At 38.1% G+C, this 27,988-nt stretch overlaps 1 protein-coding gene and 1 non-coding gene across 5 annotated transcripts; one reads left to right on the top strand and one right to left on the bottom strand.

Annotated features, from left to right (window-relative positions):
• NFU1 (NFU1 iron-sulfur cluster scaffold) lies at positions 1–27,959 on the bottom strand. 4 transcript variants are annotated; one of them, XR_013441749.1, is made up of 9 exons: positions 27,697–27,959; positions 24,868–24,968; positions 21,574–21,709; positions 16,605–16,671; positions 12,130–12,244; positions 8,325–8,385; positions 6,655–6,829; positions 1,836–4,406; positions 1–444 (listed from the first exon to the last, which is right to left on the bottom strand). XR_013441749.1 is itself a non-coding variant. In XM_036088486.2 (8 exons), the coding sequence occupies exons 1-8, from the start codon at positions 27,756–27,758 to the stop codon at positions 4,362–4,364; spliced, it is 762 nt and encodes a 253-aa protein (XP_035944379.1). In that variant the 5' UTR covers positions 27,759–27,959; the 3' UTR covers positions 1–4,361. The 4 variants fall into 4 exon arrangements, 2 of the variants coding, with proteins under 2 accessions (XP_035944379.1, XP_077912580.1); XR_013441750.1 differs by having other exon boundaries at positions 1,923–4,406; XM_036088486.2 differs by having other exon boundaries at positions 1–4,406.
• LOC118533514 (U6 spliceosomal RNA) lies at positions 10,607–10,713 on the top strand. The gene has a single exon (XR_004916267.1). It is a non-coding gene; the product is annotated as a U6 spliceosomal RNA (small nuclear RNA).
• Positions 27,960–27,988: the final 29 nt, after the last annotated feature.

The following is a 27,988-nucleotide window of genomic DNA, read 5'->3' as shown; positions in this document are numbered from 1 at the left end:
GTAGCTAAAGAGGGGATTTATTGGCTAATGTCATTGGAAAGGACAGGGGTACAGCTTCAGGCACACCTGTATCCAGGGACACAAACGGTATTGTCAGAACTCCCTTTGATTCTCCCTCCCTGACCTTATGCACAGGGAAATGACCCTCAAACACCTCTCAATCACATCTTTATAGTTTGCAGTCCAAGGGGAGAGAGGCTATTCCTACATCCTCACTTTTCATATTCTAGGCAAGGATTCGGATGGGTCCAATGCAGACTCCTATGCCCCACTCATTCGTGTGGCAGAAGGCAGGACACTGTGATTAGACAATTCGACCAGCACCACATGGAGTCACCAGAGGCACACAGAGCCAACAAGAGAGCCAGCAAGTTCCCCCAGCACCACGTAGACTCCTTTTCCTCAAAGGAAAGGGGAAGGTGTTGCTAAAAAATGAAGGGACACCTGGAAGACACAAACAAAAGATGCCCACTACATCAGATGAACACAGCCTTGACTGCCCCACCAGGAAACCTCAAGCTTAGGAACAAAGGATGCGGACTCCCACTAGAATTAGGATATTCCCCTATATTCCTCTCTGCGGTGCCTCCAACTTTTCCCAGTAGGCAGAACCTGGGGCAGAGTTTTCTAGCTCTGCTAGAAGGAAACTCACTCTACTGCCTAGAAATTGTCCACAAATAGGAAACCATGAGATTAACTGGTCCTATCTACTATTTCTGTTCTGTAGGATGTGATCAGAGCTGGAATGAAAGCAGACCACTCATGGAGCTGCCTAGAGTTGAAAGATCACTAGAAATGTAAGGTGACAGGAAAAAAAAAAACAAAACTATTTCTTAGTTTCTTTCAGGTGATACAAAGGCATTTCTGCATAGCCTACAAGAACCCTGTCAAGATTGCATAGATAACTCTGTTGTGGGGAAATGGAGTATAAAGCTGGGTTTTCCCAAAAAGATAAAAATTCCCACTGGACTGAAGAGCAGCTAGCTTCCTACTGCTGGAAAAAGGGTGGTGGTGGGGGGGGGAAGGACACATATGCGCATACCACTGCTTTGGCTCATTAGAGTCAGGAGCAAATAAAAGATGGAAGACTTTGGCCCACTAGAAAGCAGCACCTATGAAGGCAAGGAAGGCTCTCCCCCATCAGGTAAGAATACTCAGGAGGGGTATGTGGGTCTAATCCCCTTAAGACAAAATATAGGGTCTGCAGCCAGAATGCCAGGGTTCATATTCCTGGCTTTTCCACTGAAGTTGTATGGCAATGGAAAATGTACTTCTCCCTGTGCCTCATGGGGACAGTAACAGTTACCGATCTCATAGGGTTAAATGACTTCATAAATGTAAGGTGCTTATAATAGTGTTTGTCACATAGTGAATGCCAATGAAAGTTTGCTATTTTTAAATATTTTACTCCTTGTCATTCTGGATAGCGCTTTATCCTAATTCTCATTAGCAAAAAATCCTCCAAGTGTTTGGCTGACTCTTGGCCAATAATCTTAGTTTCAAATGTCCCATGTTTATAAAGGGTTTTCCAATAATACTTGCAAGATTTTATACATTTTGGGGGACTAATTTTTGTTTTTACCAAACACAACTTAATGTGAATGATTACTTCCCTTTTTTGTGGACCGTATAGGAGAAAATAAAGTATAATTTAAAAATTCAAAAGTAAAAACTTTTACCTGATTAAACTACACCTTCTAAATTAACTTTTGATCAAAAAAGTGGCTCAATTAATTTAAAAATATATTGTGTTCATTTTAAGATTGGTATTTGGCACCATCTGCCACAAATAAAAAAAGCAGTAAAATTAATGTACCAACTCCTCCATGATTTACCAAGGCTCTTTGTTAGAAGGCAATCAGCTTCAAGTGACAGTACCCGCCAACAGTAGTTGTTCAAAACAAGGAAACCTCTTATCTCACATGATACTCTGAAAATGGGTGGTTCCCGGGCTAGCTCAAAAGTCAATAATGTCCTCAAGGATCCAGGCCTTGTTTCCTTCTTCTTTGCCATTCTCAGTGGACTGGCTTTTCATCATGATTTCAAGTTGACTGTCCTAGCCTTGACATTAAGTTTTCATTCTACAGCATACCAAACAGGAAAGAAAAGAATCGAGGGGAAAAGAGCCCTCTTTACATAGATTAACTCTCTCTCTTAATCAGGGAAGAAAATCTTTTAAAAACACTCCAGTAGACCCTCTCTTCTAGCTCGTTGGCCAGAGCTGGGTCATATGTCCACACCTAAACTAATGACTGGCAAAGAGAAAAGGAGTTAAAATGACTGGTTGAGATTAGTTATAATTAATCCCCTGAGGTGGGATCTACCTTCCCTGGTCACATCACAAATGATAATTGACAGGGCACCTGGGTGGCTCAGTTGGTTAAGTGTCTGCCTTCAGCTCAGGTCATGATCCCAGGGTCCTGGGATTGAGCCCCACATAGGGCTTCCAGATTGGTAGGGAGTCTGATTCTCCCTCTGCCACTCCCCCTGCTTGTGTTCTCTCTCAAAAAAATAAAATCTTTAAAAAAAGAAAAAAAAAGAAATGATATTTGAAAGGGCCTCCACCACTAGATTCTGTAGCACTCTGTTCAGCCCACTGTTTGCTTCTGTACCATTTCCAGGGAAGGACTTTCACTTTACACTCAGGCCATACTTCGCTTCTTGCGGTTCCCAAATACATTTCACAGCTTCCAGATTCTGTTTACACTGCTCTGTATGTCTAGGAAGCTCTTCCCCACCTTTCCTCCTGTTCCTCATGGCTGCTCCCTTTTGCAGAAAATCTTCCCAATACCTTGGCCTCTCAGTTCCACGATTTCCTTTCCTCCAAGAATCTAATTCACTCCCCACTTCAGCCACTTATTTCATGGCCATACCCAAGACTTGTCATTAACTCTATCTCCTCGTCTCAATTTCCTGTAGCTTCTTAAGGGCAGGTTAATGTGTCTAGTCTACAAAGCAATTCCCAGAGTCTGACCTGAATTCATCTATAATAGCTCAGGGAACAAATTCTCCAACCCCACTGTCTGGTTCTATGAACCAAAGGACAAACATATAAACTTTAAATCCCAGCATTCACAAATCCTGGAGTTCTTCCTGTTTCCATCGCTATCTTTTTTTTTTTTTTTAGATTTTATTTATTTGAGAGGGAGAGCAGAGTGAGAGAGAGAGAGAGCATGCACAGAAACAGGGGTGAGGGGTAGAGGGAGAGGGACAAGTAGACTCTACGCTGAGCAGGGAACCCAGTTTGGGGCTCGATCCCAGGACCCTGAGATCATGACCTGAGCTGAAGGCAGACGCTTAACCCACTGAGCCACCCAGGTGCCCCTCCAACCCTATCTTAATATCGATACTTTTGGGAACCAGAATTCCAGAAATACAATGTACCACTGCTATTTCCCTCTTATCATGATATTGTCTGTGAACTACTGTCTCTGAATATTATAGAAAATGAGAGAGAAAATATGTTGGGTATCTGAAAAAGCAGTACCTCTATGGTAGAAAGATAACTGACCAAATTTCTGGCATGGCACGGATTATAAATCTCTGAGTCGGGAGAAGCCAGTGGAAGAAGAACCAAAGCAGTTTCTCATCTTTTTTTTTTTTAGAGATTCTGCTTCAAAAAATAAAGCCTGAGCATACTAAGGCAGCTTTTCCCTCAATTCAGCCTGCTGTGTTTTCTACCAATGGAAATTCTGTCTACATTCTGGAACTTGGTTCTTTTATTAGTTTTCAGCATTATGACTACTTTTTTGGGGGAAGGGGGAGAGAGGGAGAGGGAGAGAGAAAATCTTAAGCAGGCTCCACACCCAGTGCAGAGCCCAAAGTGGGGCTCGTTCTGACAACCCTCAGATGATGAGTTGAGCCGAAATCAAAAGTCAGACACTTAATCTAGTGAGCCACCCAGGCACCCCTAACCAGATACCATTTTTAAGCCAGAAATGGTTTCGTTTTTTTTAACAAGATAAAAATCCAGTAAAGATAGTTTCAAATATTTCACAAAAAGCTAAGCCATTTTAGAGTATTTTTATAAGCATTCTCCTCATTTACTTCTGTATAAAAAAAGTAAATAAATTAAATGAGGGAAAATGAACTGCTTCACACATTATGCAAAGAAGGAACCATGAGAAATAAAGAACAAACATTAAAATATCCCTGGATAAAATCCACGTGTACAGAAGATGATTCAGGATGTTATAAATAACTCATATGAGGTAAAGCAAACATTGCAATGTTTATATATCAGTCTCCAAAAAAGGGGCATATTTTATTAATCCTCAAGTTCCTTAGCAGATTAATAATAAAAGCTTGGTATATATTATCAATAAGTCCAACTGCTGGGCCCAAAGAAAATTCTAATTATTTTAAGGTGAGTTTGCTTCTTTTTCATCTGATTCATCATCCATAACCTAAAACCAAGAAAAAAAAAAGAATTTAAGGATTAAGAAAAAGATTAGAAATTGCTATTTTCCTGATTATACCATTACTTGCTTACCTGAAATACTCTACTCTATAATAATGCATGTCAATCCAGTAAGGCCAAGTCTATCAACAGCCCCCAAAACACAAGTTTGTCTCATAATCTGGTATCATAACAACATAAAAGCAAATTTAATATTGCAAATTAATTAAGCATTGGTCTCTTTTTCTTGTCCCAAAAAAATTTTCCAGTACCAGAGTCTCAGCTGGACACTGACTATAACAATTAATTAATTGGTATTTCCTAGCCACAAGACTAATATGATTAACTCTTTTTTTTTCCAAAAACATTCTATTTACTTAAATATATTCTTAGGAGCTACACCAAACTATTATAAAAATATATATTAGAAAAATGAATCCCTAAAAAAAGTAAAGAAAATATCATACTAGCAACTAATTATTTTGGTCTTACTCAGATAAAAATTCATTTTAAACCTTAGAAAAATGTGAGGACCTTCATTTCTAATAAGTTAAATTATTAGAAAAATACTAATGAATACCTGATTTAAAAATGAAAAGATTAATCTTTTTTTTAATGATTTTTTTATTTGAAAAAGAAAGCATGTGTGTGGAGGGGTGAGGGGGTTGGGGGAGGGGCAGAGGGAGAGAATCTCAAGCAGACTCCCAGCTGAGCATGGAGCCCATGCCAGGCTCGATCTTATGACACCAAGATCAGACTTGAGCCAAAACCAAGAGTCGGACGTGTAACCAACTACACCACCCAGGTGCCCCAAGATTAGTATCTTTTCATGAGTTAATATATTACTCAGAAAATAAAGAATTGTCCTTCGGAGAGGGAAAAAGTTATATAAACTCATGAATTTTTTTTTTCAACATACCTACTACAATTAAACACCAATTCAAGTTTATAACCTGACTACCAATTCATCACCCCACCCTGGACAAGTGAACAAATGTTCCTTTGTCAATCCACCAAAGTGTCAAGTAATGCAATTCTTTAAAGAGGCATATAAGGCATAGAGAAGATTATGAAACAAAAATAAGTTTGTTTCTTTAAATCTGGAAGAATTTGGTTCTGATCTGAGACTATCATGGAAAAATAATTCTCCCATATTTTCTCTTTCGAGTTGAGTAAAAATAGATATTTCCTTCTAAGGAATTGATATTTTTATAATTAATCTCAGCAACATACAATCCAAAGAATTTTGTCAATCAATTCCTATTTTAGGCAGAATATTCCTAAATTTGGAAACATTCTTCCAAATACTTATTTAATACAAAGAATGTACACAACATGTACAACACACAGGGCTAAGTGTTGGAGAGGAACACAAAGACCTGGATATGATGACAAGTCTCTCAAGGAACTTACCCATAAACATAAATCTGAAACAGACACACTGAAAGAGGCTTTGGACCGAAGCAGAGCCTAAGTCCACGGAGAAGACCAATAAGGCTTTCAAAGAGAAGATGCCATGTATTGTACCGAAAGGACAGATTTTAGTACTACCCAGAAATGAGTGGTTCTCAAAGGAGCTGAGGAGATGCCCTCGCCCTAAAGGCACAGAATGATCTGAAGAGTTTTTTCAAATTTCTCATTTCCATACATTCTTTTTTCCTCCTTGATAATCTCCTTCCATAAGGCCAAGCCTCTTGGTTGAGAATTGCTGCAGTGAAGGTCACTATTTACTGCTGAGATGGATCTGTGCTATATTCCTGAGGTACCTTGGGGCAGAAAAAATGCTGCTATCAGGCTAGAACTCCGCTCAGTACTCTGTCTTACTGTACAACAAAGTATGATTTCTCGATGAGTTTCTTGCCTGGATGAGTATGATGCAGTGGAGCTCTTCCACTGAGGACTTCCAACTCTCATCTATGAAATTCATGTTTTGAATCCCCTTTTCATAATTTTTCTACAATCAGAGCAGCAGTATGACCTCTGAGTCTCCATTTCCTTATGTACAAAATGGGAACAACTTACTCAATACTGTGTTGTGAGAAGATTAAAGGAGTAATGTTTGTAAGAAGGCCCGGCAAATAGTAGGTATTCATAACACTAAAGTGGATTCTCAAATAAGGAGTCTTCAAGTCTGATAATAATTGTAACACTGAGATCCAGCCCCTGAAGAATATGTCAGGTCATGAATTTCTTCTTTTTATCCCCAAATACTGAGTTTAATATTGAATCTCAACTGTCATATAATATCGGCATACCTGTTCTACACCCTCTACTTCTGGAATATAAAATTGCAGCATGTTCTGAATTCCATTTTTCAGAGTAATGATTGAACTGGGGCAGCTGGTACAAGAACCTTGGAGTTTCAGCTGTACAATGCCATCTTCAAAGCCTTTATAGATAACGTCTCCTCCATCTTCCTGCACAGTTGGCCTGTGGTCACAGAATATTTGTTATGTATGTAAAAGAACTGAAGTTTCCATCAAAAATATTTAAAACAACTCAGGGCTTAGATTTATATTGGTAAAATTCACAAAGTTAGAGCTACTTATACAATAGAGAACGAGAAATGTAGCTAGTCTCATTTGTAACTTTTTAAAAAATTTCAGATAAAATGCCAAAATTCATTCATACAAATATTTGCTTCACTTATTATATTTAATCTTGCTTATTAATAATCTTTTTAGGGATTTAAGATCTCAAATGTCCTAATAATTACAGCAATTACCTAAGATAATACCCATTTCTTTTGAATGAACAGAGACCGACTAATATGACACATGCTGGCTTTTTTTTTTCCCAGATAAACTTCGCATCGAAATATAACATTAATACAGAAAAATGCACAAATCACGTATGATCAATTAAATGAATTTTTACAAAGTGAACACACATTTGTCCCAGGCCAAGACACAAAGCTAGCACCCCAGAAGTCCCCCTTGTGCCTCCTGGCAACCAAAGGTAACCATTTCCTAATTGCTATTACCATTGATTAGTTCTGCCTGTTTTGTAACTTTATAATTTATAAATATAAATTCCATTTAAAAAACGTATAGCATTTACTCTTTTGTACTTGGCTTATTTTGCTCTTTATGAGATTCTTCCACATCATCACATAGTGTTCCATTAAGTGAAAATGCCAGAATTTATCCCTGTTGTTGTGGATGGACTTTTGGGTTAAAATCAGATTTTGGCTTTTACAAACAGTGCAGCTATGGAGATTCTTGCAGATGTCTTTTGGTATATATATATATGACTATTGGAAATACACCTGAGCATGGAATTGCTGGATCATGAATGTACATATATTCACATTTAGTAGATACAAACAGTTGCCCTCTGCCCAGGTTCTCATACTCTAGCCTCACACCAAAATCAGCAAAATGACCCATGGGAAGGCTTCATGAGCTTCCCTCCTCTATAGGATCTTGTGTGCTTTGGCAGCTCTCTACTGTTTACAAACAAACAAAAAATTCATTGTATTTTATTGTATTTCTGGGAGTTCTCACCAGGACCATTGGTCTGCTACAAGCAAAAGTGGAAGCCTGTGGTTCTCCACTCATTTAAATTTATTCTTTATGGGCAATAGCCTGAAAAAAAGTACTTCTCTTCTCACAATCTACCCAAACACTGTTTAACTCATTTTTTCATTTTAAGAAATTTGGTATTATAACAATATCAAACCTAGACAGTGTCTGTGAAAGATGAACTCCTTCACTATGTTTAGACAGACTGTCTTAAAATTTTGAGTGAATATACAGAATGTACAGGCTTTAAATTCAACTGCCATGGTTACCTATTATGGCTTACATTCACTTCTACTTATTTATTCGAGCTTTTTTTCCTCACAGACAACTAAAAGTATACTGCTATAATGAAAGTTGCCTCTGCAGTATATTTGATTTTGGGCAGAATGATGAGCACATACCGTATTCTAGTATCTAACAATTCCTTAATCATTGCCACAACTTCATCATCTTCTTCAGATCCTAGAAACAATTACAAATAAAATAAATCAACGGTAGAAATTTTATATCCATGCAAATACAAGTATTAAAACAGGATGATTTTAACTTAATGTCTCATTAAAAAAATAATAAAAGCATAGAACATGGAACTTGGTATGGTGATATAAGGGAAATGGAAATGATAGTTGGGAAGATGGAAAGATCATTCGATTCTCTGAAGAAAAACTTTTTTTTTTTTAAAGATTTATTTGAGGGAGGGAGAGAGAAGGTGCGCATGCGCGGGACAGAGGGGCAGAGGAAGAGGGAAAGAGAGTCTCAAGCAGACTCCGCACTGACTGCGGAGCCCAACGTTGGGCTCAATCCCATGACACTGAGATCACAACCTGAGCCGAGGCCAAGAGTCTGTTGCTCAACTAACTGTGCCACTCAGGCACCCCTTGATTCTCTGAAGAAAAATTAAGGAGCACTGGTCAACTCAACACTTGGCAATAAAGGTGAGTAACTGACATAACTTGATCTACTAATGATGTCAGGGTTTGAATTTTTTTGGTTTGTAAACTTTCATCATCCTCGAGGATTGAGAAACGGTAGAGAAAAAGAATTGCCTGGATTCTGATGGAAAGTGTGAGACACAAAGGCACACCTATTTTGTAAGTTAACTTACATTTTTAATTTTTCAATTTAGTGGTTTTCAAAATGACAACCATACTAAATATAGATATAAGCCTTATGGAAATTTTCAAAATGTTAAAAAATCAGCTTTTTCATTTTGTGTCATTTTTGTTTTTCTTTTACTTTATACGGTTATATACTGATCTTCATCAATACCTTTTTTATGGGTTTAAAAATTTTTTTGAGAAATTTACCTTTAGGAAAACTAAAAATACAGATAATTCAAATTATACTATAATACGTACTAGAGTTCTGACAACAATGTAACAATTATCAATATTAAATTATATTAACTTTGAGTCTTTTTTAATAAAAGAAATAAAATATAATAAAATTAAAATCTCTTATGTCAAGACACCTGGGTGGCTCAGTCAGTTGAGCACTGGACTCTTGGTTTCAGCTCAAGTCATGATCTCATGGGTCATGAGATCGAGCCCACATCAGGCTCCACACTCAGCAAGGAGTCTGCCTGAAAGATTCTCTCCCTCTGCCCCTCCCCACACATGTGAGTGTGCATGCTCTCACTCTAAAATAAATAAACAAATCTTTAAAAAAAATTCTCTTATGCCAGCAAACCTAAGTTCCATTCCCCACTATCATTCCATAAACAACCACTATCATAGTTTAGCATATATCTTTCTAGTACATTTGCATTAAATTTACATGTGCAAATTTACAGAGATAACATACACACACTGTTCTATATCTTTTTTCTATTTAATATATCTAAAAGGCCTTTCCATATCAGCATATATAGATATGCCTCAATTTTTAAAATAGGTACACAGTAATTGTATGGATTTTTTTTTTCATTTAGCTAATTTGTCAATTATTTCAGTTGTTTCCAGTTTGTTACTCTTTCTAACAATCTGAAGCATACATGCTTCTGTGTACTTTTGCAACATCTGAGATATTTCTCACATATCTACATATCTATGAGATAAATTCCTAGTGGTGGGGTATTTAGGTCAACAGGCTTGTGTATTTTTTACTCTGGGGAGGTGTAGTCAAGTGGCTCTACAAACATTCTGTCAATTTTATGTATATACCCACCAAGAACAAATATAATTGAGATATTATTTCAAGTTTGCATAAATAGTATATATGTAAAAGTATATAAATAAATGTACCCTTCAATTTTCCTTAATCAGTTGGTATTTTCTTTTATATCTTTTCAAATTGGTATCTCCAAATCTAGTTCATTCTTTTTAACTGCTGATATATTTTAAAAATATTTCAATGAACATGCTTCATGTATTGTTTTGTGTACATTTACAGGACTCATTGAGGGTATATATCTAGAAGTGGAATTGTTCATCTAAAGACTATACAAATTTTTGTGTGTACATGTATATGTACATGTAAACACACATGACAATATCGTTATGATACTAGGGGAAAGAAAAACTTCATCAACAACAAATTGTAATAGTCACAGCTAATACTAAGCTCCATATGCAGTGACTCTTCCAAGTGCTTTATACAAAGTAACTTATTCAAACGGTACAAAAAGCACAAACCACAAAGGAAAGGATGAATATATGTGACTACATGAAAAAGAAAAATGTCTGTGCTTGCTTCAACAGCATAAATACTAAAACTGGAATGAAACAGAGAAGATTAACATGGCCTCTGAGAAAAGTTTACATGCAAATTCGTGAAAATTTAAAAAACTGGAAAAAGAAAAATTTCTAAATGACAAAAATCCTAAACATAGTGAGAAGATAAGGAATGGTTAGGGAGAAGTTCTTTGCAATGAATATACCTAACAAAGGATTAATACCCAGAATATTTTTCAAAAACCTGCTAAAGTCAATACTAAAAAAAAAAAAAAAAAAAAATGTATATATATATATATATATATATATACAGCTCAATTTTTAAACAATGGGTAAAGATTATGAACAGGAAATTTACTGACAAGAAAAATAATGACCAGTAAACATATGAAAACCTTCAGTCTCAGTGCTAATCAAGGAACTGCAATTAAAACAGGGTACCATTTATACTTAACATACTGGTTTTAAAAAAAAAGTAAAAAACACCAAGTGATGATAAAGATATAAGAAAGTTCAAATTCTTATATCCTGCTAATCTGCATGTAAATTAAAACAATTTACAATACAGCAATTCTGTTTTTAGGAATATACCCTAAAGAAATTCTCCACATACCCACAGAGACTTGTACAAGGATGCCCACTGTAGCAATGTTTGTAATAGAAATGAGCACAAACAATTCACTTGACCATAAGGAACAAATTCACTCACTGTAGTTTATTCATGTAACAATACTATCTAGCACTTAAATAAACTAGAATGACATTTTTTTCAAAATGGTTGTATTTCAAAATATTATGCTCAGTGAAAAATGGCAAGTTGCATATAACACACATTATTTAAAGTTTAAAAAACCAATACCATATATTCCCCGCAGAGACTTACATGCGTAGTAAAAGTTTAAAAACAAACCAGGTTTACATACATCTCTGGAAATAGAAAGGGGAAAGCAGTGGATGGAGGTTGTGAGGTCTTGGCTGTATCTTTAATGTTCTATTTAAAAAGGGTCTCGGGGGCTTGGGTGGCTCAGTCCGTTAAAGCGTCTGCCTTCGGCTCTGGTCACGATCCTGGAGTCCTGGGACTGAGTCCCACATCGGGCTCCCTTTAGCAGGGAGTCTGCTTCTCCCTCTGCCCTTCACCCTGCTCGTGATCTCTCTCACTCACTCTCTCTCTCTCAAGTAAATAAAATCTTAAAAAAAAATAAAAATGGGTCTCAGGCAATTACCACAAAAAATTAACATCTGTTAAATCTGAGAGGAGAGCAAATTGGTATACATCATATTATTTTCTGTATGTCTGAAAATTTTTATAATTGAAAAACATCAGTTTTGTATAATATATTCAATTTATGCACAACTTTTCAAAAATGATGAATAAAACTAGTATATGTGAAGTCTTGTTCCCTCTGGAATTGGTTCCAGATCTAAACAATGATAAAAATCTATATTATCATGACCTCCAAAATCAAGACAAATGCGAAGAAAGTAGAAAAGTTTTTTTTTAATTAAAATAAATATTAACTATCCAACACAGTACCTGCTTCTCCTGAAGATGTTTCCTCAGTAACTAAGGGTAAGCCAGAAGCAAAGAAATCCATGATTGTTGCATAAATATCTGGTTTCAGTAAATTCCAGTCTAACTCTTCACTTTCCTGTAAATATTTAAAGGAAAATGCTACATTTCTAATCAAGAGCAAAGACTAATACAAAATAATACTTTGTATCTTTTAAGAATCTTTTCCTATATATATCCTATACTGTGTAACAACAGCACTCACTTATGGAGAAGACCTGTCAATTCCAGTCCTTAACGGATGTGGTTTATAAGGACTTTGGAAGATATAATCTTAGAACATTCCTCATACATTCATCCATTCATTCATCAAACTTATGTTAAATGCACCATGCCTTGTACAGGGGCTACCACAATGATTAAAAGATACTTTTTCATGAGGTGAAGAGAGTTAAAACACTGAGTGAATTCAGTGAAAATGATAAAGAGACTTCCCATTCCTTTAAAGAAAATAGGATAGAGTTGCTTGATCAAATATACAGGATATCCCACAAGATTCCAAAAAATTCACCTCATATATTACTTAAGAGTACTAAAGAAATCCAATGACACAACTGTAGAACCAAAACATGTAACATGTCTATCTATGGTGGTAGTGCTAGAAGACTTGTGGACCTCCAACAAGCTTGGTATCCTTAAGAAAGAATCCATACCTATGTCACCTCTATGTCTGGCCAACTAGTTGATTCCATCAAAAAAAGGCACAATTACTAAATACCTAAATAGTATTAATATCCAAAAAGAGAAAGGGAACATGTTTTCTTTTAGTTTTATATATATATATATATATTTAAAGATTTTACTTATTTGACAGAGAGAGAAAGAGAGCATAAGCAGGGGGAGTGGCAGGCAGAGGCAGAGGGAGAAGCAGGCTCCCCGCAGAGCAGGAGGAGCCCGATGTGGGACTCGATCCCAGGACCCCAGGATCATGACCTGAGCCGGAGGCAGTCGCTTAACCGACTGAGCCATCCAGGGGCCCCTCTTTAAGTTTTTTAAAGGAGAGCTCTTTAGGAGGAAAGACTATTAGATGTAGTCCATTTAGACTCTCAGGAGGCTGTTAGCTAGTGGCTATGCTTAAATACTATTAAAAAATGAGTCTACATAAATAAAAGGGGCTATTTTTGTCATGGATTAAGAACCAATCTAGGGGCGCCTGGGTCGCTCAGTTGGTTGAGCATCTGCCTCTTGATTTCAGCTCAGGTCATGATCTCAGGGTCCTGGGATCGAGCCCCACATCAGGCTCCTTGCTCAGCATGGAGTCCCTGCTTGAGACTCTCTCTCTCTGCTTGCACGCACTCTCTCTAATAAATTAAAATCTTTAAAAAAAAACAAATTTAGACATGGTATACAGAAGACAAGATAAATGGGCACTGCTATGGATACAAGAGCAAAACTAGTGAGTTGCCTTAGTGACTGGGAATGGGAACTGGCTCTGGATAACATTTTAATAACTTATTTGGAAGATGGATCAGAGGGCTACTTCAGATCTTCAGTAAATAGTGGGCTCTACTGAGTAGGGAAATATTGGTAATAAAAAAAGAAAAATATTCTGAAGTTGTCTGAATGAGAAAAAAAGGCAGTACATAAGTTTCAAATACATTTACTCATTTAGAAAAAAATAACATGGGTGCTTGGCTGGCTCAGTCAGTACAGCATCTGACTCTTGATCTTGGGGTTGTGAGTTCAAACCCCACGTTGGGCGTAGAGCTTACTTAAAAAAAATATTGGAATTATCAAAGTTATTTCAAAGAATAGAAAACTATCCTTGGGGTGCCTGGGTGGCTCATTCGTTAAGCATCTGCTTTTGGCTCAGGTCATGATCCCAGGGTCCTGGGATCGAGCCCCACATCAGGCTCCCTGCCCTGCAGGAAGCCTGCTTTTCCCTCTCCTACTCCCCCTGCTTGTGTTCCCTCTCTCACTGTGTCTCTCTCTGTCAAATAAATAAATAAAATCTTAAAAAAAAAAAAAAGGAAAGAAAATTATCCTTACTCTGCAAAAGAAATAAATTATTCACTTTAAATAAATAAATAACAAATTATGCATAAGGAAGTCTCTGAATCATCAATTACAAATCAGAAAAGGAAATAGGCAATAGGTGAAGATATCAGGTAGATGAGATAGTCCATAAGAAAGGTAACTGAAAGGGGCACCTGGGTGGCTCAGTCATTAAACATCTGCCTTCAGCTCAGGTCATGATCCCAGGGTCCTGGGATTGAGCCCCGCATCGGGCTCCCTGCTCTGCAGGAAGCCTGCTTCTCCCTCTCCCACTCCCCCCCTGCTTGTGTTCCCTCTCTCGCTGTGTCTCTGTAAATAAATAAAGTCTTTAAAAAAAAAAAAAGGTAACTGAAAGAAAACAAATCTACTATTCTGCCTATTAAATTTCAATACATGCCCTAATTTAAATTATTACTTATTAGTTATGTCACTTCACTTAAGAAAAAATAGTGGGGCTGGAGAAATTCCAAAAAGAGTAATTAAATTACGAATGAGAAAGGAAATGAAAGATGACTTACCAAAATCAAAGAAAAAAACAACTCTGTGAGATATAATCACATTTTCATCTAAAAAAAATTTTTATATGCCATAGGCTGTATATAAAAGGACTAAAAAAAGAACTTGTTAAAATAAATACATAATTTGCCATTTGTAAAATGAAGACAAGAATACCTAGTTTAAATAATTAAATTAGGTAATATATGTAAAGCACTTCTGCTATGTAAATGCCATACCAGACACGCTGGAAATATTAAACAAGAGCAGATCCTCCCCCCACCCTCAAAAAATATCAAAGAAAGCAAACTGAAGAAAACCAAAGATATATCAGATGTCTCTAAACTGGTAAACATGAGGGATCGGTCAGCATGGGTTTACTCACCACAATCCTTTTGGCAGAAACCCCTTAAAGCCTGAAAATTCAGTCTATGAAATTGTTTCCTTCTATAAAAATTTCTTGAAGTGCACACTATGTGCTAGGCATCGTTCTAGGTGAACCTAGTAAGTCGGGCAATCCCTAGCTTTATGGAGTGTACATTCCAATGTAGGAAAGACACATAATAAAAATAAACCAAAAAAAAAAAAAAAAGTGACTAAGTGATAAGTGCAATGAAGACAATAAACAGGGTAATGAGCTCCTGGAGGGACAGCCACTTCAACCGATATGGGCAAGAAAGGGCTTTGTGAGAATTTAGAGCCAATAACACTTTAAACAACAGGAAAAAAACTTCTACAATTGGTATATCTGCAAGAACAACTATGGCCACCAGGAATGCCACCACAGAGGAAAACTAATTCTCCTCCACACACAGATAGCTACAAGAGCATATTGGACTTTTGTAACAGGTCACTAACCCAGTCCACTTTTATCAGTCCTATCAGTGCATCAAGAACTCAGAGTAATCCTTTCAAATTGCTTAAGAGAATTACATGAAAACTTTGGATTTTTTTTTTTTAAGATTTTATTTATACATTTGAGAAAGAAAGAGTGAGTGAGCGAGCGAGAGAGCACAAGCTGGAGGAGGGGTAGAGGGGGAGGGAGAAGCAGGCTCCCTGCTGAGCACAGAGCCTGACACAGAGCTTGATCCCAGGACCCTGGGATCAGGACCTGAGCCAAAGGCAGCCGCTTAACCAACTGAGCCACCCAGGTGCCCCGAAAACTTTGGATTTTGACATAATATTGAACAAGTGATCAAGTTCAGTGTATACGTATCAATTAACAGACCTAAAAGTATACATAGTTCAAATTTAAACAGTTCATTTCTAGTTAATCTAGTAGACTTAAAAATGAAACCGCCTTTCCTAGCAGATATGAGGTGTTGGAATGGGTAACATAGATCAACTTTCTGACATTTAGAGGTTAACCAAGTGCTGCAGAACGACACAGTCCCCTGCTCTTATCTGTGAAGTTCTGAAGTATTTCAGCAGATGGGCCATGATGAAAGAGCCCCCTTTAAAGGAGATTTATATTCATCTGTTGGTCAAATACATAAGCATATAGTTTGATTATTTGTTTGCTTTTCTTTTTACTCTATCATTTTAAATTAAGAACTAGTAAAAATATCAAAACCACCAATAAAGTCTCAATTATGAAAGAAAAAAAAAGAATTAGTAAAAATAACACTTGGAGCCTAAATTCTAGTTCTGCCCAGGTTGAGTCGTGGCCCTGCTGTAGGGCAGATACATAACCCTGGACACAATCCTGCACTTAAGCCTCTGAAGCTCAAGTTTTTCTCTTCTGAAAAATGAGGGATTTGGACTATAGTTAATTTCAACTTGAAAATTCTATTTAATAACTAACTTGAGAAATGTGAAAAGTAAACTTAGAGATTTTTAATAACAATATGTATAAAATATATCAAAAAAGGAAATTCTAGAAAGGGATGTTGGACTCGGAAAAAAACTAAAAGAACTTCATACATTATTTTACATAATCCTATGTTTACCTTTGTAACAGTGATGAAATCTGGTCCAAAAAAGACACTTTTTACTCCTTCAATTCTAAATAACTGCCTGTGAATAAATAAGAAATAAGAGATAATAAAATGCATTATTACAGAAAAGTTTAAACATATACAAAGGTGGACAGAAAAGTAAAAGAACCTTTACATACCCATCACCAGCATCAACAATTCATGGCCAACAATGATCAACTCATGGCCAATCTTGTTTCTTCCTCTTACCCTACGATCTAGCAATCCCACTCAGGTATTTACCTAAGAGAATTGAAAACATGCTCCACAAAGATGTGTCCATGAATCTTTACAGCAGCTTTATTTATAAAAGCCAAAAAGAATATCTGGAAATGCCCATCAACTAGTGAATAACTGAACAGACCGTGTGTACCCGTACAATGCAGGGCTACTCAACAATAAAAAAAGAATAAACTAACGGTACATGCAAAAACAAGGAGGACTCTCAAAAGCATTATGCTAAATGAAAGAAGCCAAACACAAAAGACTATATGGGGGCATTTATATGAAACCCTAAAAATGTAAAACTGTGGTGGCAGAAAGCTCAATAGTTACCAGGGTGATAGGTGTGTTAACTAACTTTGCTGTGGTAAGCATTTTGTAAAGCATATGTATATCAAATCAGCACACTGTATACCTTAAACTTATATAATGTTTTACATCAGTTATATCTCAACAAAGTTGGAATTCATTGCCATGAAACAAAACAGTTACCGGGGTATGGAGGTGAAGCAAGAAGACTGAATGCAAAGAGAAATGAGGGATTTCTGCAGTAATAAAAATGTTCTGTATTTTTATTTTAGTGGTGGTTACTGTACATATTTATCAAAATATATACAGTATTTGTAGATGTATTTATCATATTTATCATGTATATATTTATCTGTCTATATTTATCAAAACTGTATATATTTATCAAAACTCTGCACTATACACTTAAAATTGGTGAATTTCATTTCATGTACATTATACCTCAACTAATTTTTAAAATCCTCTAAGAGGAGGAGGGGAGGATTATAATTTGAAAAGCCCCTACAAGGGATTTAGAAATGCATCTTCCTTTCCCAATCACTGATACATGTACCATGTACCAGAGCAATTTCCTTTTTCCCTCACCCCTTTTTAGGAATAAAAGCTGACATACTCCAAAAAAGGTTTACCTCTTCTTTGTCTATCATTGCATGAGTGTTATCGGAATTACTATTTTGAAATTATTTAGGAATTTGTCTGAAACGATGTCATCTGGGTCCTCTAATTCAATATTAAATTTACAAGAAGTTACAAGGTACTTGGTTGCATAATATGATCCAATAAACCCAAGCACAGACCTATAAGTAGGTCCCTTGATTGGCTCTGTGCATCTGTACTGTTAGCAAAGCTTTTTTCTTCAAATGAAAGGACCATGCAAAAGAATCAACCTGATCTTTGGGTCATGTCATGGGGACTGCTTTAGGCAAGAGTTCACAGGTTCTGTGCTTTAAGAAGGAAAACGCTGAAAAGGAGTTTCAAACATTATTATACATGCTTTGCCATTTAGGTTACTTTCCTCGGGACAATTTCAACTTCTACAATGTCCAAAATAAAATAGGATATCCAGCATTGAACATATACCCCAAACACAGTCTGACTTATTCAGAATACAAAGACTGTTACCTCTATTGAGCTAGATACTGTGACTCTGTTGAAGTTTGACTGATTTTGAGTACTGCAACATATCCAACATAATGAACTAAGAAGTCAGATTCTTCCATCCCACAGCTGAGCTATTCATTTTAAACATTTAAATAATAAAATAAATTTTAAACATTTAAATAAATTAATATTTATTCCTGTTAGATTTTACCTTACTTGCTTTAAACTATCATGTCGGCCTAATGAAACCTTTAAACATTTCTCTGAATTTTGCCATCTAACATAGAAGCAATTCCTCCCATCTGGAAACTGATAATCTTATCATCATTAATGTGTCGCAGATAAAGTATTGAATAAATATGCCAACTACAGAGATATTACAGATACTACAGAGCCCTTGTGTATGTCACTAGAGACAGATTTACACTCTGCTTAATTTTTTCTGTCTTGTCCAGAAGGATGGTAAGAAATAGGTCAAATGCCTCTCTGAAGTAAGATACACTACTGTTCATTCAATTACTCATTCATTCAACAAATTTTTGAAAACTCACTGAATATTGACACCGTACTAAGCACTAGAGATACAATGATGAGCAAGACAGACAGGTTTCTGTTTTCAGGAAGCTTTACATTCTAGCTTACAGTAAAAACATTCTCTGTTAAAACAACAAAAACAAGATTAGTTTTGCTTGACTGAAGATAATAAATTCTATGAATCCAGGAAATAAGCTACTTTCAAAAGACTAATTTGAAAAGGGCTTTTGCCAACTAAACATCTGACAGAAATAATCTCCAACTCATCTGTAACTGAACAGTCTTTTTTATTTTTATATTCTTTTAAATACAAAATACATAAATTCATTCTTTTTTTTTTTTTTTTTAAGATTTTTTATTTATTTATCTGAGAGAGAGAATGGGAGACAGAGAGCACGAGAGGGGGAGGATCAGAGGGAGAAGCAGACTCCCCACCGAGCAGGGAGTCCGATGCGGGACTCGATCCCGGTACTCCAGGATCATGACCTGAGCCGAAGGCAGTTGCTTAACCAACTGAGCCACCCAGGCGCCCCCATAAATTCATTCTTGATGTAAACATTTCAAACTATTCATATAAGTGAAAATGCCTCTTGACCACCCCTCCCCCAAATCCACTGTTATCGGTTGGGTGTACATTCTTCCAGACCTTTATGTTAGTGTTTTTTTGTTTTATGTTTTTTGTTTTTATATAGATAATCATATTGTACTCAGTGTTCTACAACATACTTTCTTCAATTAACAGTCTTTTATTTTTTTCTAAAAGGGGGAGAGAAAGAGAAGGGGGTGGAGGGACAGAGGGAGAGAGAGGGAGAATCTTTTTTTTTTTTTAAGATTTTATTTATTTATTTGACAGAGAGAGAGACAGCGAGAACAGGAGCACAAGAAGGGGGAGTGGGAGAGGGAGAAGCAGGCCTCCTGCCGAGCAGGGAGCCTGCCGAGGGGCTTGATCCCAGGACCCCGGGACCGTGACCTGAGCTGAAGGCAGACGCTTAACGACTGAGCCACCCAGGCGCCTGGGAGAGAGCATTTTAAGCAGGTTCCACACCCACTGCAGAGCCTGATGCAGGGCTCAATCTCACAACCCTGAGATCATGACCTGAGCGGAAATCAAGAGTCGGACGCTTAACCGACTGAGCCACCCAGGAGCCCCAAAAGTGTGTCGTAGAGGTCAGTCTATGACAGTAAATGAGGGTTATCCTCAACCTTTTTTAATATCTAAGACTATGGACAAAGTTTATTGAACTCTTCCTACTGATGAGTATTTAGGTTGTTTCCAACTTGTTACCACTACCAACAAGGCTTGTATCACCTTGTATATGTATGTGGATGTTCTGTAAGGCAGTGTTTTTCAACTCCACTAGTAGCTTGTAAAATCAATTAGGTATTGACCTGGATTTTTATCTAATATAATAAAACAGAATAGAATAAAGAGAATTAGAAAGGAAATAAGTATGTTTTACACAGGGTCAAAACTGTCCCATTGAATACGTGTGCATGTATCTATCTATCTACCTATGTGTGTGTATGAACTGGGTTGTAATATAAAAGGTTTCTTACTGCAGCCTATAAAAAAAAAGTATGAAAAACAAATGCTCTAAGGCATACTGTGAGAAGTGGCATGTGTAGGTCAAAGGAAATGTGCATTTTTATTAATGAGAAATTTAAAAAGGGGCATTTGGGTGGCTCGGTCAGTTAAGCGGGCAACTCTTGATCTCAGCTTAGGTCTCAATCTCCGGGTCCTGAGTTCAAGCCCCACACTGGGCTCCATGTTAGACGTGGAGCCTACTAAAAAAGAAAAAAAAAAATTAAATTAAAAAATTAAAAAAAACATTCCTGCAATAAGTGTATTATTTCTCGCTCTTCTAAGTGTGACACATAAAACAGCTGTGTGTATAGAAGTAGTTATCTAAGCTTTACTTTCTAAATACCCCTGGCAATCAGCGTCAAGCTTAGGTTACCAAAAATTTAAACTGATGTAGACTGACTCTAATACTTCTTATTATAAATAATTTCTCTAGCTATCATTACAAAGAAATTCATTCCAGGGGCGCCTGGGTGGCTCAGTCATTGGGCGTCTGCCTTCGGCTCCGGTCATGATCCCAGGGTCCTGGGATCAAGCCCTGCATCGGGCTCCCTGCTCAGCGGGAAGCCTGCTTCTCCCTCTCCCACTCCCCCTGCTTGTGTTTCCTCTCTCACTGTGTCTCTCTCTGTCAAATAAATAAAATCTTTAAAAAAAAAAAAAAATTCATTCCAATAATTTTGTTTGTCCTATATCATGACATATATCTAACATGTCTTTAGTGAATTTAAAAATTGTCTCTGACTTGTTTTTTAAAAATCATGCCAAATCTAATAACTATTATTATTTATGGTTCTGAGTGGAGTATTTTAGAAACTGCTCCATTTTGGCACATCGAAAAAAATTCAACTATCCTTAAGAAAAAAATGAACAAGTTTTCACTGTTTTTTATAAATAGTTTTAAAGATTTAGAATGGAAATTTATCCTATTTTCATTTTGATGAATTTTTTTTAAAGTAAAAATATAAAGTCTTCTTTAGTCCTGCCATAGATCTCTCAAATACATTACTTTTCAGGACAAGGGTTTCCTGATATCAACTGTTATTTTTCTTTTATCTCTTACCTGAAAAGAAAGCATTCTTTACATTGAAAACAGTGCAATGCACATAAAAATGCAATCATTAAACGAGGCTGCCTTACCCCCAAAGTCAGTTATTTATGTTTCTTGGTAAAAGCAAATGAGAAATAGTAATATACCTAGCCAGAGGGGAGCGAAATGCTGCAGCTGGTGTGGGAAAATCCATGGTCCTTGTCTCAAGAACTGGTTTTCCTGGAATAAACTTTAAACTGTTGGGATTGGGGGTATCTTGTGTTTGAATAAACATGTGTCTCACTGAAAGAGAAAAAAGAAGAAAGAATGTTATTCCAGAAAAACAGCAGTTAAGCTTATGGACTATGAAGTGCTCATTTTCAAAGAAACAAGATGTAAGAAAAAAGAAAATAAGGCTTTGTTGCTCAAGCTGATGAAATAATTTTTAAAGACAACAAAAAAGGGGCACCTGGGTGGCTCAGTTGGTTCAGCATCTGCCTTTGGCTCAGGTCATGATCCCAGGGTCCTGGGATCAAGTCCTGCATAAGCAGGGAGCCTGCTTCTCTCTCTCCCTCTGCCCCTCCCACCCTGCTCATGCTCTCTCTCTCATGCTCTCTCTCTCTCTCAAATAAAATCTTAAAAAAATAAAATAGTTATACCTCCAACAAATAAATTCCTCTGAAAAATCTATGTTACATGGGAACAAGTTTTCAGATGGAACATTAAAGGAAGGCCTGCCACCAATTTCTGTAAATATAAAGACAACAAGGTTCTTTTAACCTTGGATATGACCAATCATTTCTTGAAGCCTTTCTTAATAATTTATTGGTAATCAAAATCTCCACACACATTAAGCACTCTACCACAGTATTTGAAGAATTAAATCTGGCATTTTTCTACTCAGTCCATTTCTGTAAAACTATATATGCAGAAAGAAAAGGTTTTTTTTTTTTAAATGTTTTATTTATTTATTCATGAGAGTCAGAGAGAGAGAGAGGCAGAGGCAGAGGGAGAAGCAAGCCCCCCGCCCAGCAGGGAGCCCGACGCGGGACTCGATCCCAGGACCCCAGGATCATGACCCGAGCCAAAGGCAGACGCTCAACCATCTGAGCCACCCAGGCGCCCAAGAAAAGGTTTTAGAAATACTTGAAGGTAAAAACTGTAAATGTGGGGTGTCTGGCTGGCTCAGTGGGAAGAGCATGCAACTTTTGATCTCAGGGTCGTGAGTTCGAGCCCCACGTTGGGTGTAGAGATTACTAAAAAAGATAAATAAAAACTTAAAAACTACAAGTACAAAAAAAATTGAAAGCATAATCTCTATATATTGTCTGAAGTAGAAAATATATGACATCACAACATAAACTTTCTCTTTTGACAATGAACAAAGCTATTTCAAAATAGTAATTTGACTAGGTATTAACAAAATCATTTCAATTATAGTCTAAGCTGGGCTTAATTAGGTATTTCAGAAATGACGCCCAGGTCCATCATCCAGAAAGATGCCCCTGAAAGTGTCATAAGGGTTATAACAAAATAGAATGATCTAAAATAATTTTTCCCATTATGCTTGGTACTAATAAGTAATAGATTAATAGGGAGGCAGAAGCTTCCCCCAAAATATACATTAATGGTCCTTAAAGTCAATATCAAAGACTAAGATCAGTGGGTTTCCAATTTGAAAAACCTGATGACCACATGATTCCATACCACAGTATTTAAAAGTCCAATTAAAGTAGCTTAACATGCTAACTCAGTATTTATGCCTAAATTTTTATTCTGTGATTCAAGGCGCCAGGCAAGGTTTTCCTCTTTTTGCCCCGGTATACAGAAGAGGTAAGGTCTTGATCCAACTCATGTGGTTAGCCAGAGTCAGCCAGCTACCAGAATATGGCCACAAAGTGTTCAGTGTAGTGATGGAAATGGGAGAGGGCCCAAGAGCTGAATCCAAACTCTTATATATAGATCCATAAGCACACACAGGCAGACATTTACACACAGACACACAGAGATAGCTCTCAAGGTTCCCTAGCCACAGGACACTGGTCACATTTCAATAATTTTCAAATCCTATCTTCATACCTACTTCCAATATTAATGAAAATAAAAGCGTGTAACATCAACAAAATCGTCAACAAAGCCCGTAACTAATTAATTTGGACCCCCAAAAAAGAAAAACTACATTGAAAGTACTATTTTCTAATGCTTGGACAAAAGCTAGAAATTTACTGATTTTAGGTATATTCTTTTTTTTATTTTTATTTTTATTTTTTTAAGATTTTACTTATTTATTCCAGAGAGAGAGAGCGAGAGCGAGCACGAGCAGGGGAGGGGCAGAGGAAGAGGGAGAAGCAGACTCCCTGCTGAGTAGAGAGCCCAATGGGGGGCTCAATCCCAGGACCCCGGGATCATGACCTGAGGTGAAGGCAGACGCTTAACCAACTGAGCCACCCAGGTGCCCTTTTTAGGTGTATTCTTAATAAAATAAGGAAGGCAGCAGCTTAAAATACTTATGATTTTTTGAAACAAACCTATTTGTAACTTCTTTTTGTAATATTTTCATTTGAGAAATCATTTGAGCAATGTTCCAGAAGATGTGTTATTCAAAATACTGAGATTTCATAGATCTATTGGACGCTATACTCGGGAGAGAGAGAGAGAGAGAGAGCACACACGAGCAAGCACGTGCAAGTGGGGGAGGGGCAGACTCCCCGCTGAGTGAGGTGCCCAATGATGTGGGGCTCATGGGGCTTGATCCCAGGACCCTGGAGATCACGACCTGAGCTGAAACCAAGAGTCAGATGTTCAAACTGAGCCACCCAGGTACCCCTGTGCTGCAGATTCTTGAAATCTAATGCCAATATTTGTAAGCAAATAATTATAGTAAATGTTATGTTATGACACAGAAAAATGCTATGTTCTTTTTATACCCCTGAACAGAAAATATACAAATTCTTGGGACACCTGGGTGGCTCAATCGGTTAAGCATCCGCCTTCGGCTCAGGTCATGATCCTGGGGTCCTGGGACCAAGTCCTGCATCGAGCTCCCTGCTCCGCGGGAAGCCTGCTTCTCCCTCTCCCTCTGCCTGCCACTCTGCCTACTTGTGCTCTCTCTCTCTCTCTCTCTCTGTCAAATAAATAAATAATCTTTAAAAAAAAAAGAAAATACAAATTCTTATCTTTTATGATCCACCAAACTGTATTTAAGCACAGTTTCAATAGCTTCTGAAACATAATTTGTTCTAAAAGGTGAAATTTTGGGGTGCCTGGGTGGCTCAGTTGGTTAAGTGACTGCCTTTGGCTCAGGTCATGATCCTGGAGTCCTGGGATTGAGTCCCACATGGCGGGGGGGGGTCCCTGCTCAGTGGGGAGTCTGCTTCTCCCTCTGACCCTCCCCCCTCTCATGTGCTCTCTAATAAAATCTTTTTTAAAAAATTAAAAAAAAATAAAAGGTGAAATTTTACCTGTGTTATATAAGGTTGCAGGCAGTAGGAAAAGTGGTCTTTGTACGAACTGATGCAGAAGCTGTTTCTTAATGATGTATGGATTCATCATAGGACAGAATCTACATTTAAAAACAAATAAAAATGACATTTCAAGAGATAATCTTTTAAGCTCAGTTTCTACTTCATATATATATATATATGCATATATATGTGTGTGTATACATATATATAATAATGAAAACAACAAAGCTTAATTTCATTCTCCATCCACATTATGTCCATTTCCTTAGGCAAGCAATATCTGCAAACAATTTAAAAACAAGAGCTCAATGGGCGCCTGGGTGGCTTAAGCAACTGCCTTCAGCTCAGGTCATGGTCCCAGGGTCCTGGTACTGAGTCCCACATCAGGCTCCCTGCTCGGCAGGGAGCCTGCTTCTCCCTCTCCCACTACCCCCTGCTTGTATTCCCTCTCTCACCGTGTCTCTTTCTGTCAAATAAATAAATAAAATCTTTAAAAAAAAAAAAAACAAGAGCTCAAGTGGAAATTTATAGCCTTGATAACCGAGTGTACCAGTGTAAGAAACAGAAATACAACTAAATTTGTGATTTACAACCTGGATTCCCAGACTCTTAGCTATGCATGAAGGATGCAAAGAACTACCAACTGTTTCTTTTCTTCTTTTTAAATTTTAAAAAAACTAGGTAATAGAGTCACACAGTTCAAAATTCGAAGGGAACAAAATTAAATACTGTGAAGTCCCTCCTTTTTCTGTCTCTACCACCATGTCTCCCTGGTAAGAGAGAACCAATACTACCTGTTTTTTGTGTGTGTGTGTTTTTTAAGATTTTTTATTTATTTATTTGACAGAGACAGAGACAGCGAGAGAGGGAACACAAGCAGGGGGAGTGGGAGAGGGACAAGCAGGCTTCCTGCTGAGCAGGGAGCCTGACGCAGGGCTCGATCCCAGGATCCTGGGATCATGACCTGAGCTGAAGGCAGACGCTTAACGACTGAGCCACCCAGGCGCCCCAATACTACCTGTTTTGAAAGGTATTTCAATACTTCAAAAAGTCTAATAGAAAGTGTACTATTCCCCCTCCAACCTGCTAAAGAAGCCAACAATCTATATATGCTTTTTGATTGGAAACCTCTTAAGCCAGTGTTTGTAACTTTGGTTATTTCACTGTAATAGAGAAGTACTGATTGGCTATTTTTTTCATGGGCTTTGACAAATTAAAAATGACGGGAGAAGGGAAAAATAAATATTATTAGAAGAGGAAAAAAAACTTCAGTAGTGAAAAATTTTAGAAATCGGATGCAAGTTACTTTAAAATCCAGGTTACTTTTTGTTTGTTTGTTTTTTAAGTAGGCTCCACACCCAGCATGGAGCCCAATGCTGGGCTTGAACTCAGGACCCTGAGATCAAGACCTGAGCTGAGATCAAGAGCCAGATACTTAACCAACTGAGCCACCCAGGCACCCTAAAATCCAGTTTACTTTAAAATATATTGCTACCATTACAATTCTCATTTTGCATAAGTTGCTGAAGAATTTTAAATATATGTATGATCACTTAAAAAAACTTTCTCTGATTACTTTTATCTGCAAACTCACTAAGGAAAAGGAGCATCTTCATTTCTGTGACCCTCAGCAGCTAGGATGGCCTCAGTTCCTCATCTCAAAGAATATTCACAGCTACCTCAAAGATTGGGCCAAAGAGGGACCCAGATACTCCATGTAAAGTGCTTAAATCAGTGCCAAGCACTTGTACCAAATGTTAGCTACCATTATTATGATGTGATAGGTGCCCAATAATGAATTACTGAATGAAGTTTAAGGTTTGGGGTGAAAACGTTTTTATCTATAGCTCACTGCCTAAATCTTGACTACACTGGAATATGGAAATACAATGACCAGTATTCTTGTCCCTTCAGCCCAGGGAAAAAGCAACAGAATGGATGAATACGGTGAGAGATGGGTTTAACGTGACAAAACCGTAAAGGTTAATAGTAAAATTATTCCAGTAAGACATCTATCCAAACATAACAGAGGGGGCCAGGAGGTGACTAACAAAAAAATCCTCCAGCAAACTTAATGCATTTACACTTCAAGGGCATCATTAACACTAAAACTCTTTAATATTCACTAGGTGAAACCTTGTTAGGCCCTGTTGTTCTTTTGTTCCAGAAGCAAAATCAAGGTACTACACCTACTTAAGTCATCATTCCTTTTCACCTAACCAACGTTGTGGACAGATGTCACTGGGAGGTCAAACTCAAAGGCAGGTTGCACAGAAGGGGAAAAAAACAAGAGAAGAGAGTGGGTTTAGGTGATAGGGAGGAAATCTAGGGGTCTGGATTCTCATCAGAGTTCCACCACTTAGAAGCTGTGTGACCTCATACAGGTCACGTCCCCTTTCTGGGCCTACTGGGAAAATGAGGAAATGAGATGAGGTACCCACTCCCATTCCGTAGACATTCTGATTTGTGTTTAAAAAGCAGAGGGAGGGAATGCACGTGATAGAAGGGCTGGAGGGGCCACACGATTTTAAAAACAGCTCCTCCGTGTTGTCTCTGCAGCCTGTCTTTGCGGGCCTCCCCACCGTAGGCACTCAGGCGCCGGGTTTCGGAGCCTGGGACGGGGCGCTGCAGATCCCGCCCGAACTGGGGGCGCAGAGCCGCCTCATGGATAGCCGCCCACCGCAGGACGAAATCCCCAACGGCGGGGACCGGGGGGACCCAGAGGCTCGGTCAGGGGTATTCTCCCCGCCCCAACGGTGCGGGGGTGACGACCGCTCTGCTAAGCCCAGCGGCACCCCCGTGCGGAGCTCCTAGCTCGTCACCTACCGCCTACGCAGCCCCGCGGCAGCAGCCGCAGCTCCCCAGCCCAGCCGGGCCGCCGCTGCCATCTTAGTCCCAGGGCGCCGCAGTGGGGCGGCTCTCCCCCTTCGCCGAGCGGCGGAAGCCCCGCGCAGGCGCAGGCGCTGGCAGGCCGGGAGCAGGACAGGCTCCGCGGAGAGCGTACCCTGCCGGCCGCGGGCGGCGCGGCTATACGGACGAGCCGGAGAAGCTGGGCCACGGCTGCCGACCCCCTTCGCCCACCTACACAGTAAGCCTGCGCCGGGGCGGGGAGAAGTCC

The sequence above is a fragment of the Halichoerus grypus genome, chromosome 10 (assembly GCF_964656455.1).
Source record: "Halichoerus grypus chromosome 10, mHalGry1.hap1.1, whole genome shotgun sequence".
NCBI classification, from domain to species: Eukaryota; Metazoa; Chordata; class Mammalia; order Carnivora; family Phocidae; genus Halichoerus; species Halichoerus grypus.
The sequence above is the reverse complement of the archived record's forward strand: the minus strand, read 5'-3'. Positions and strand labels throughout refer to the sequence as shown.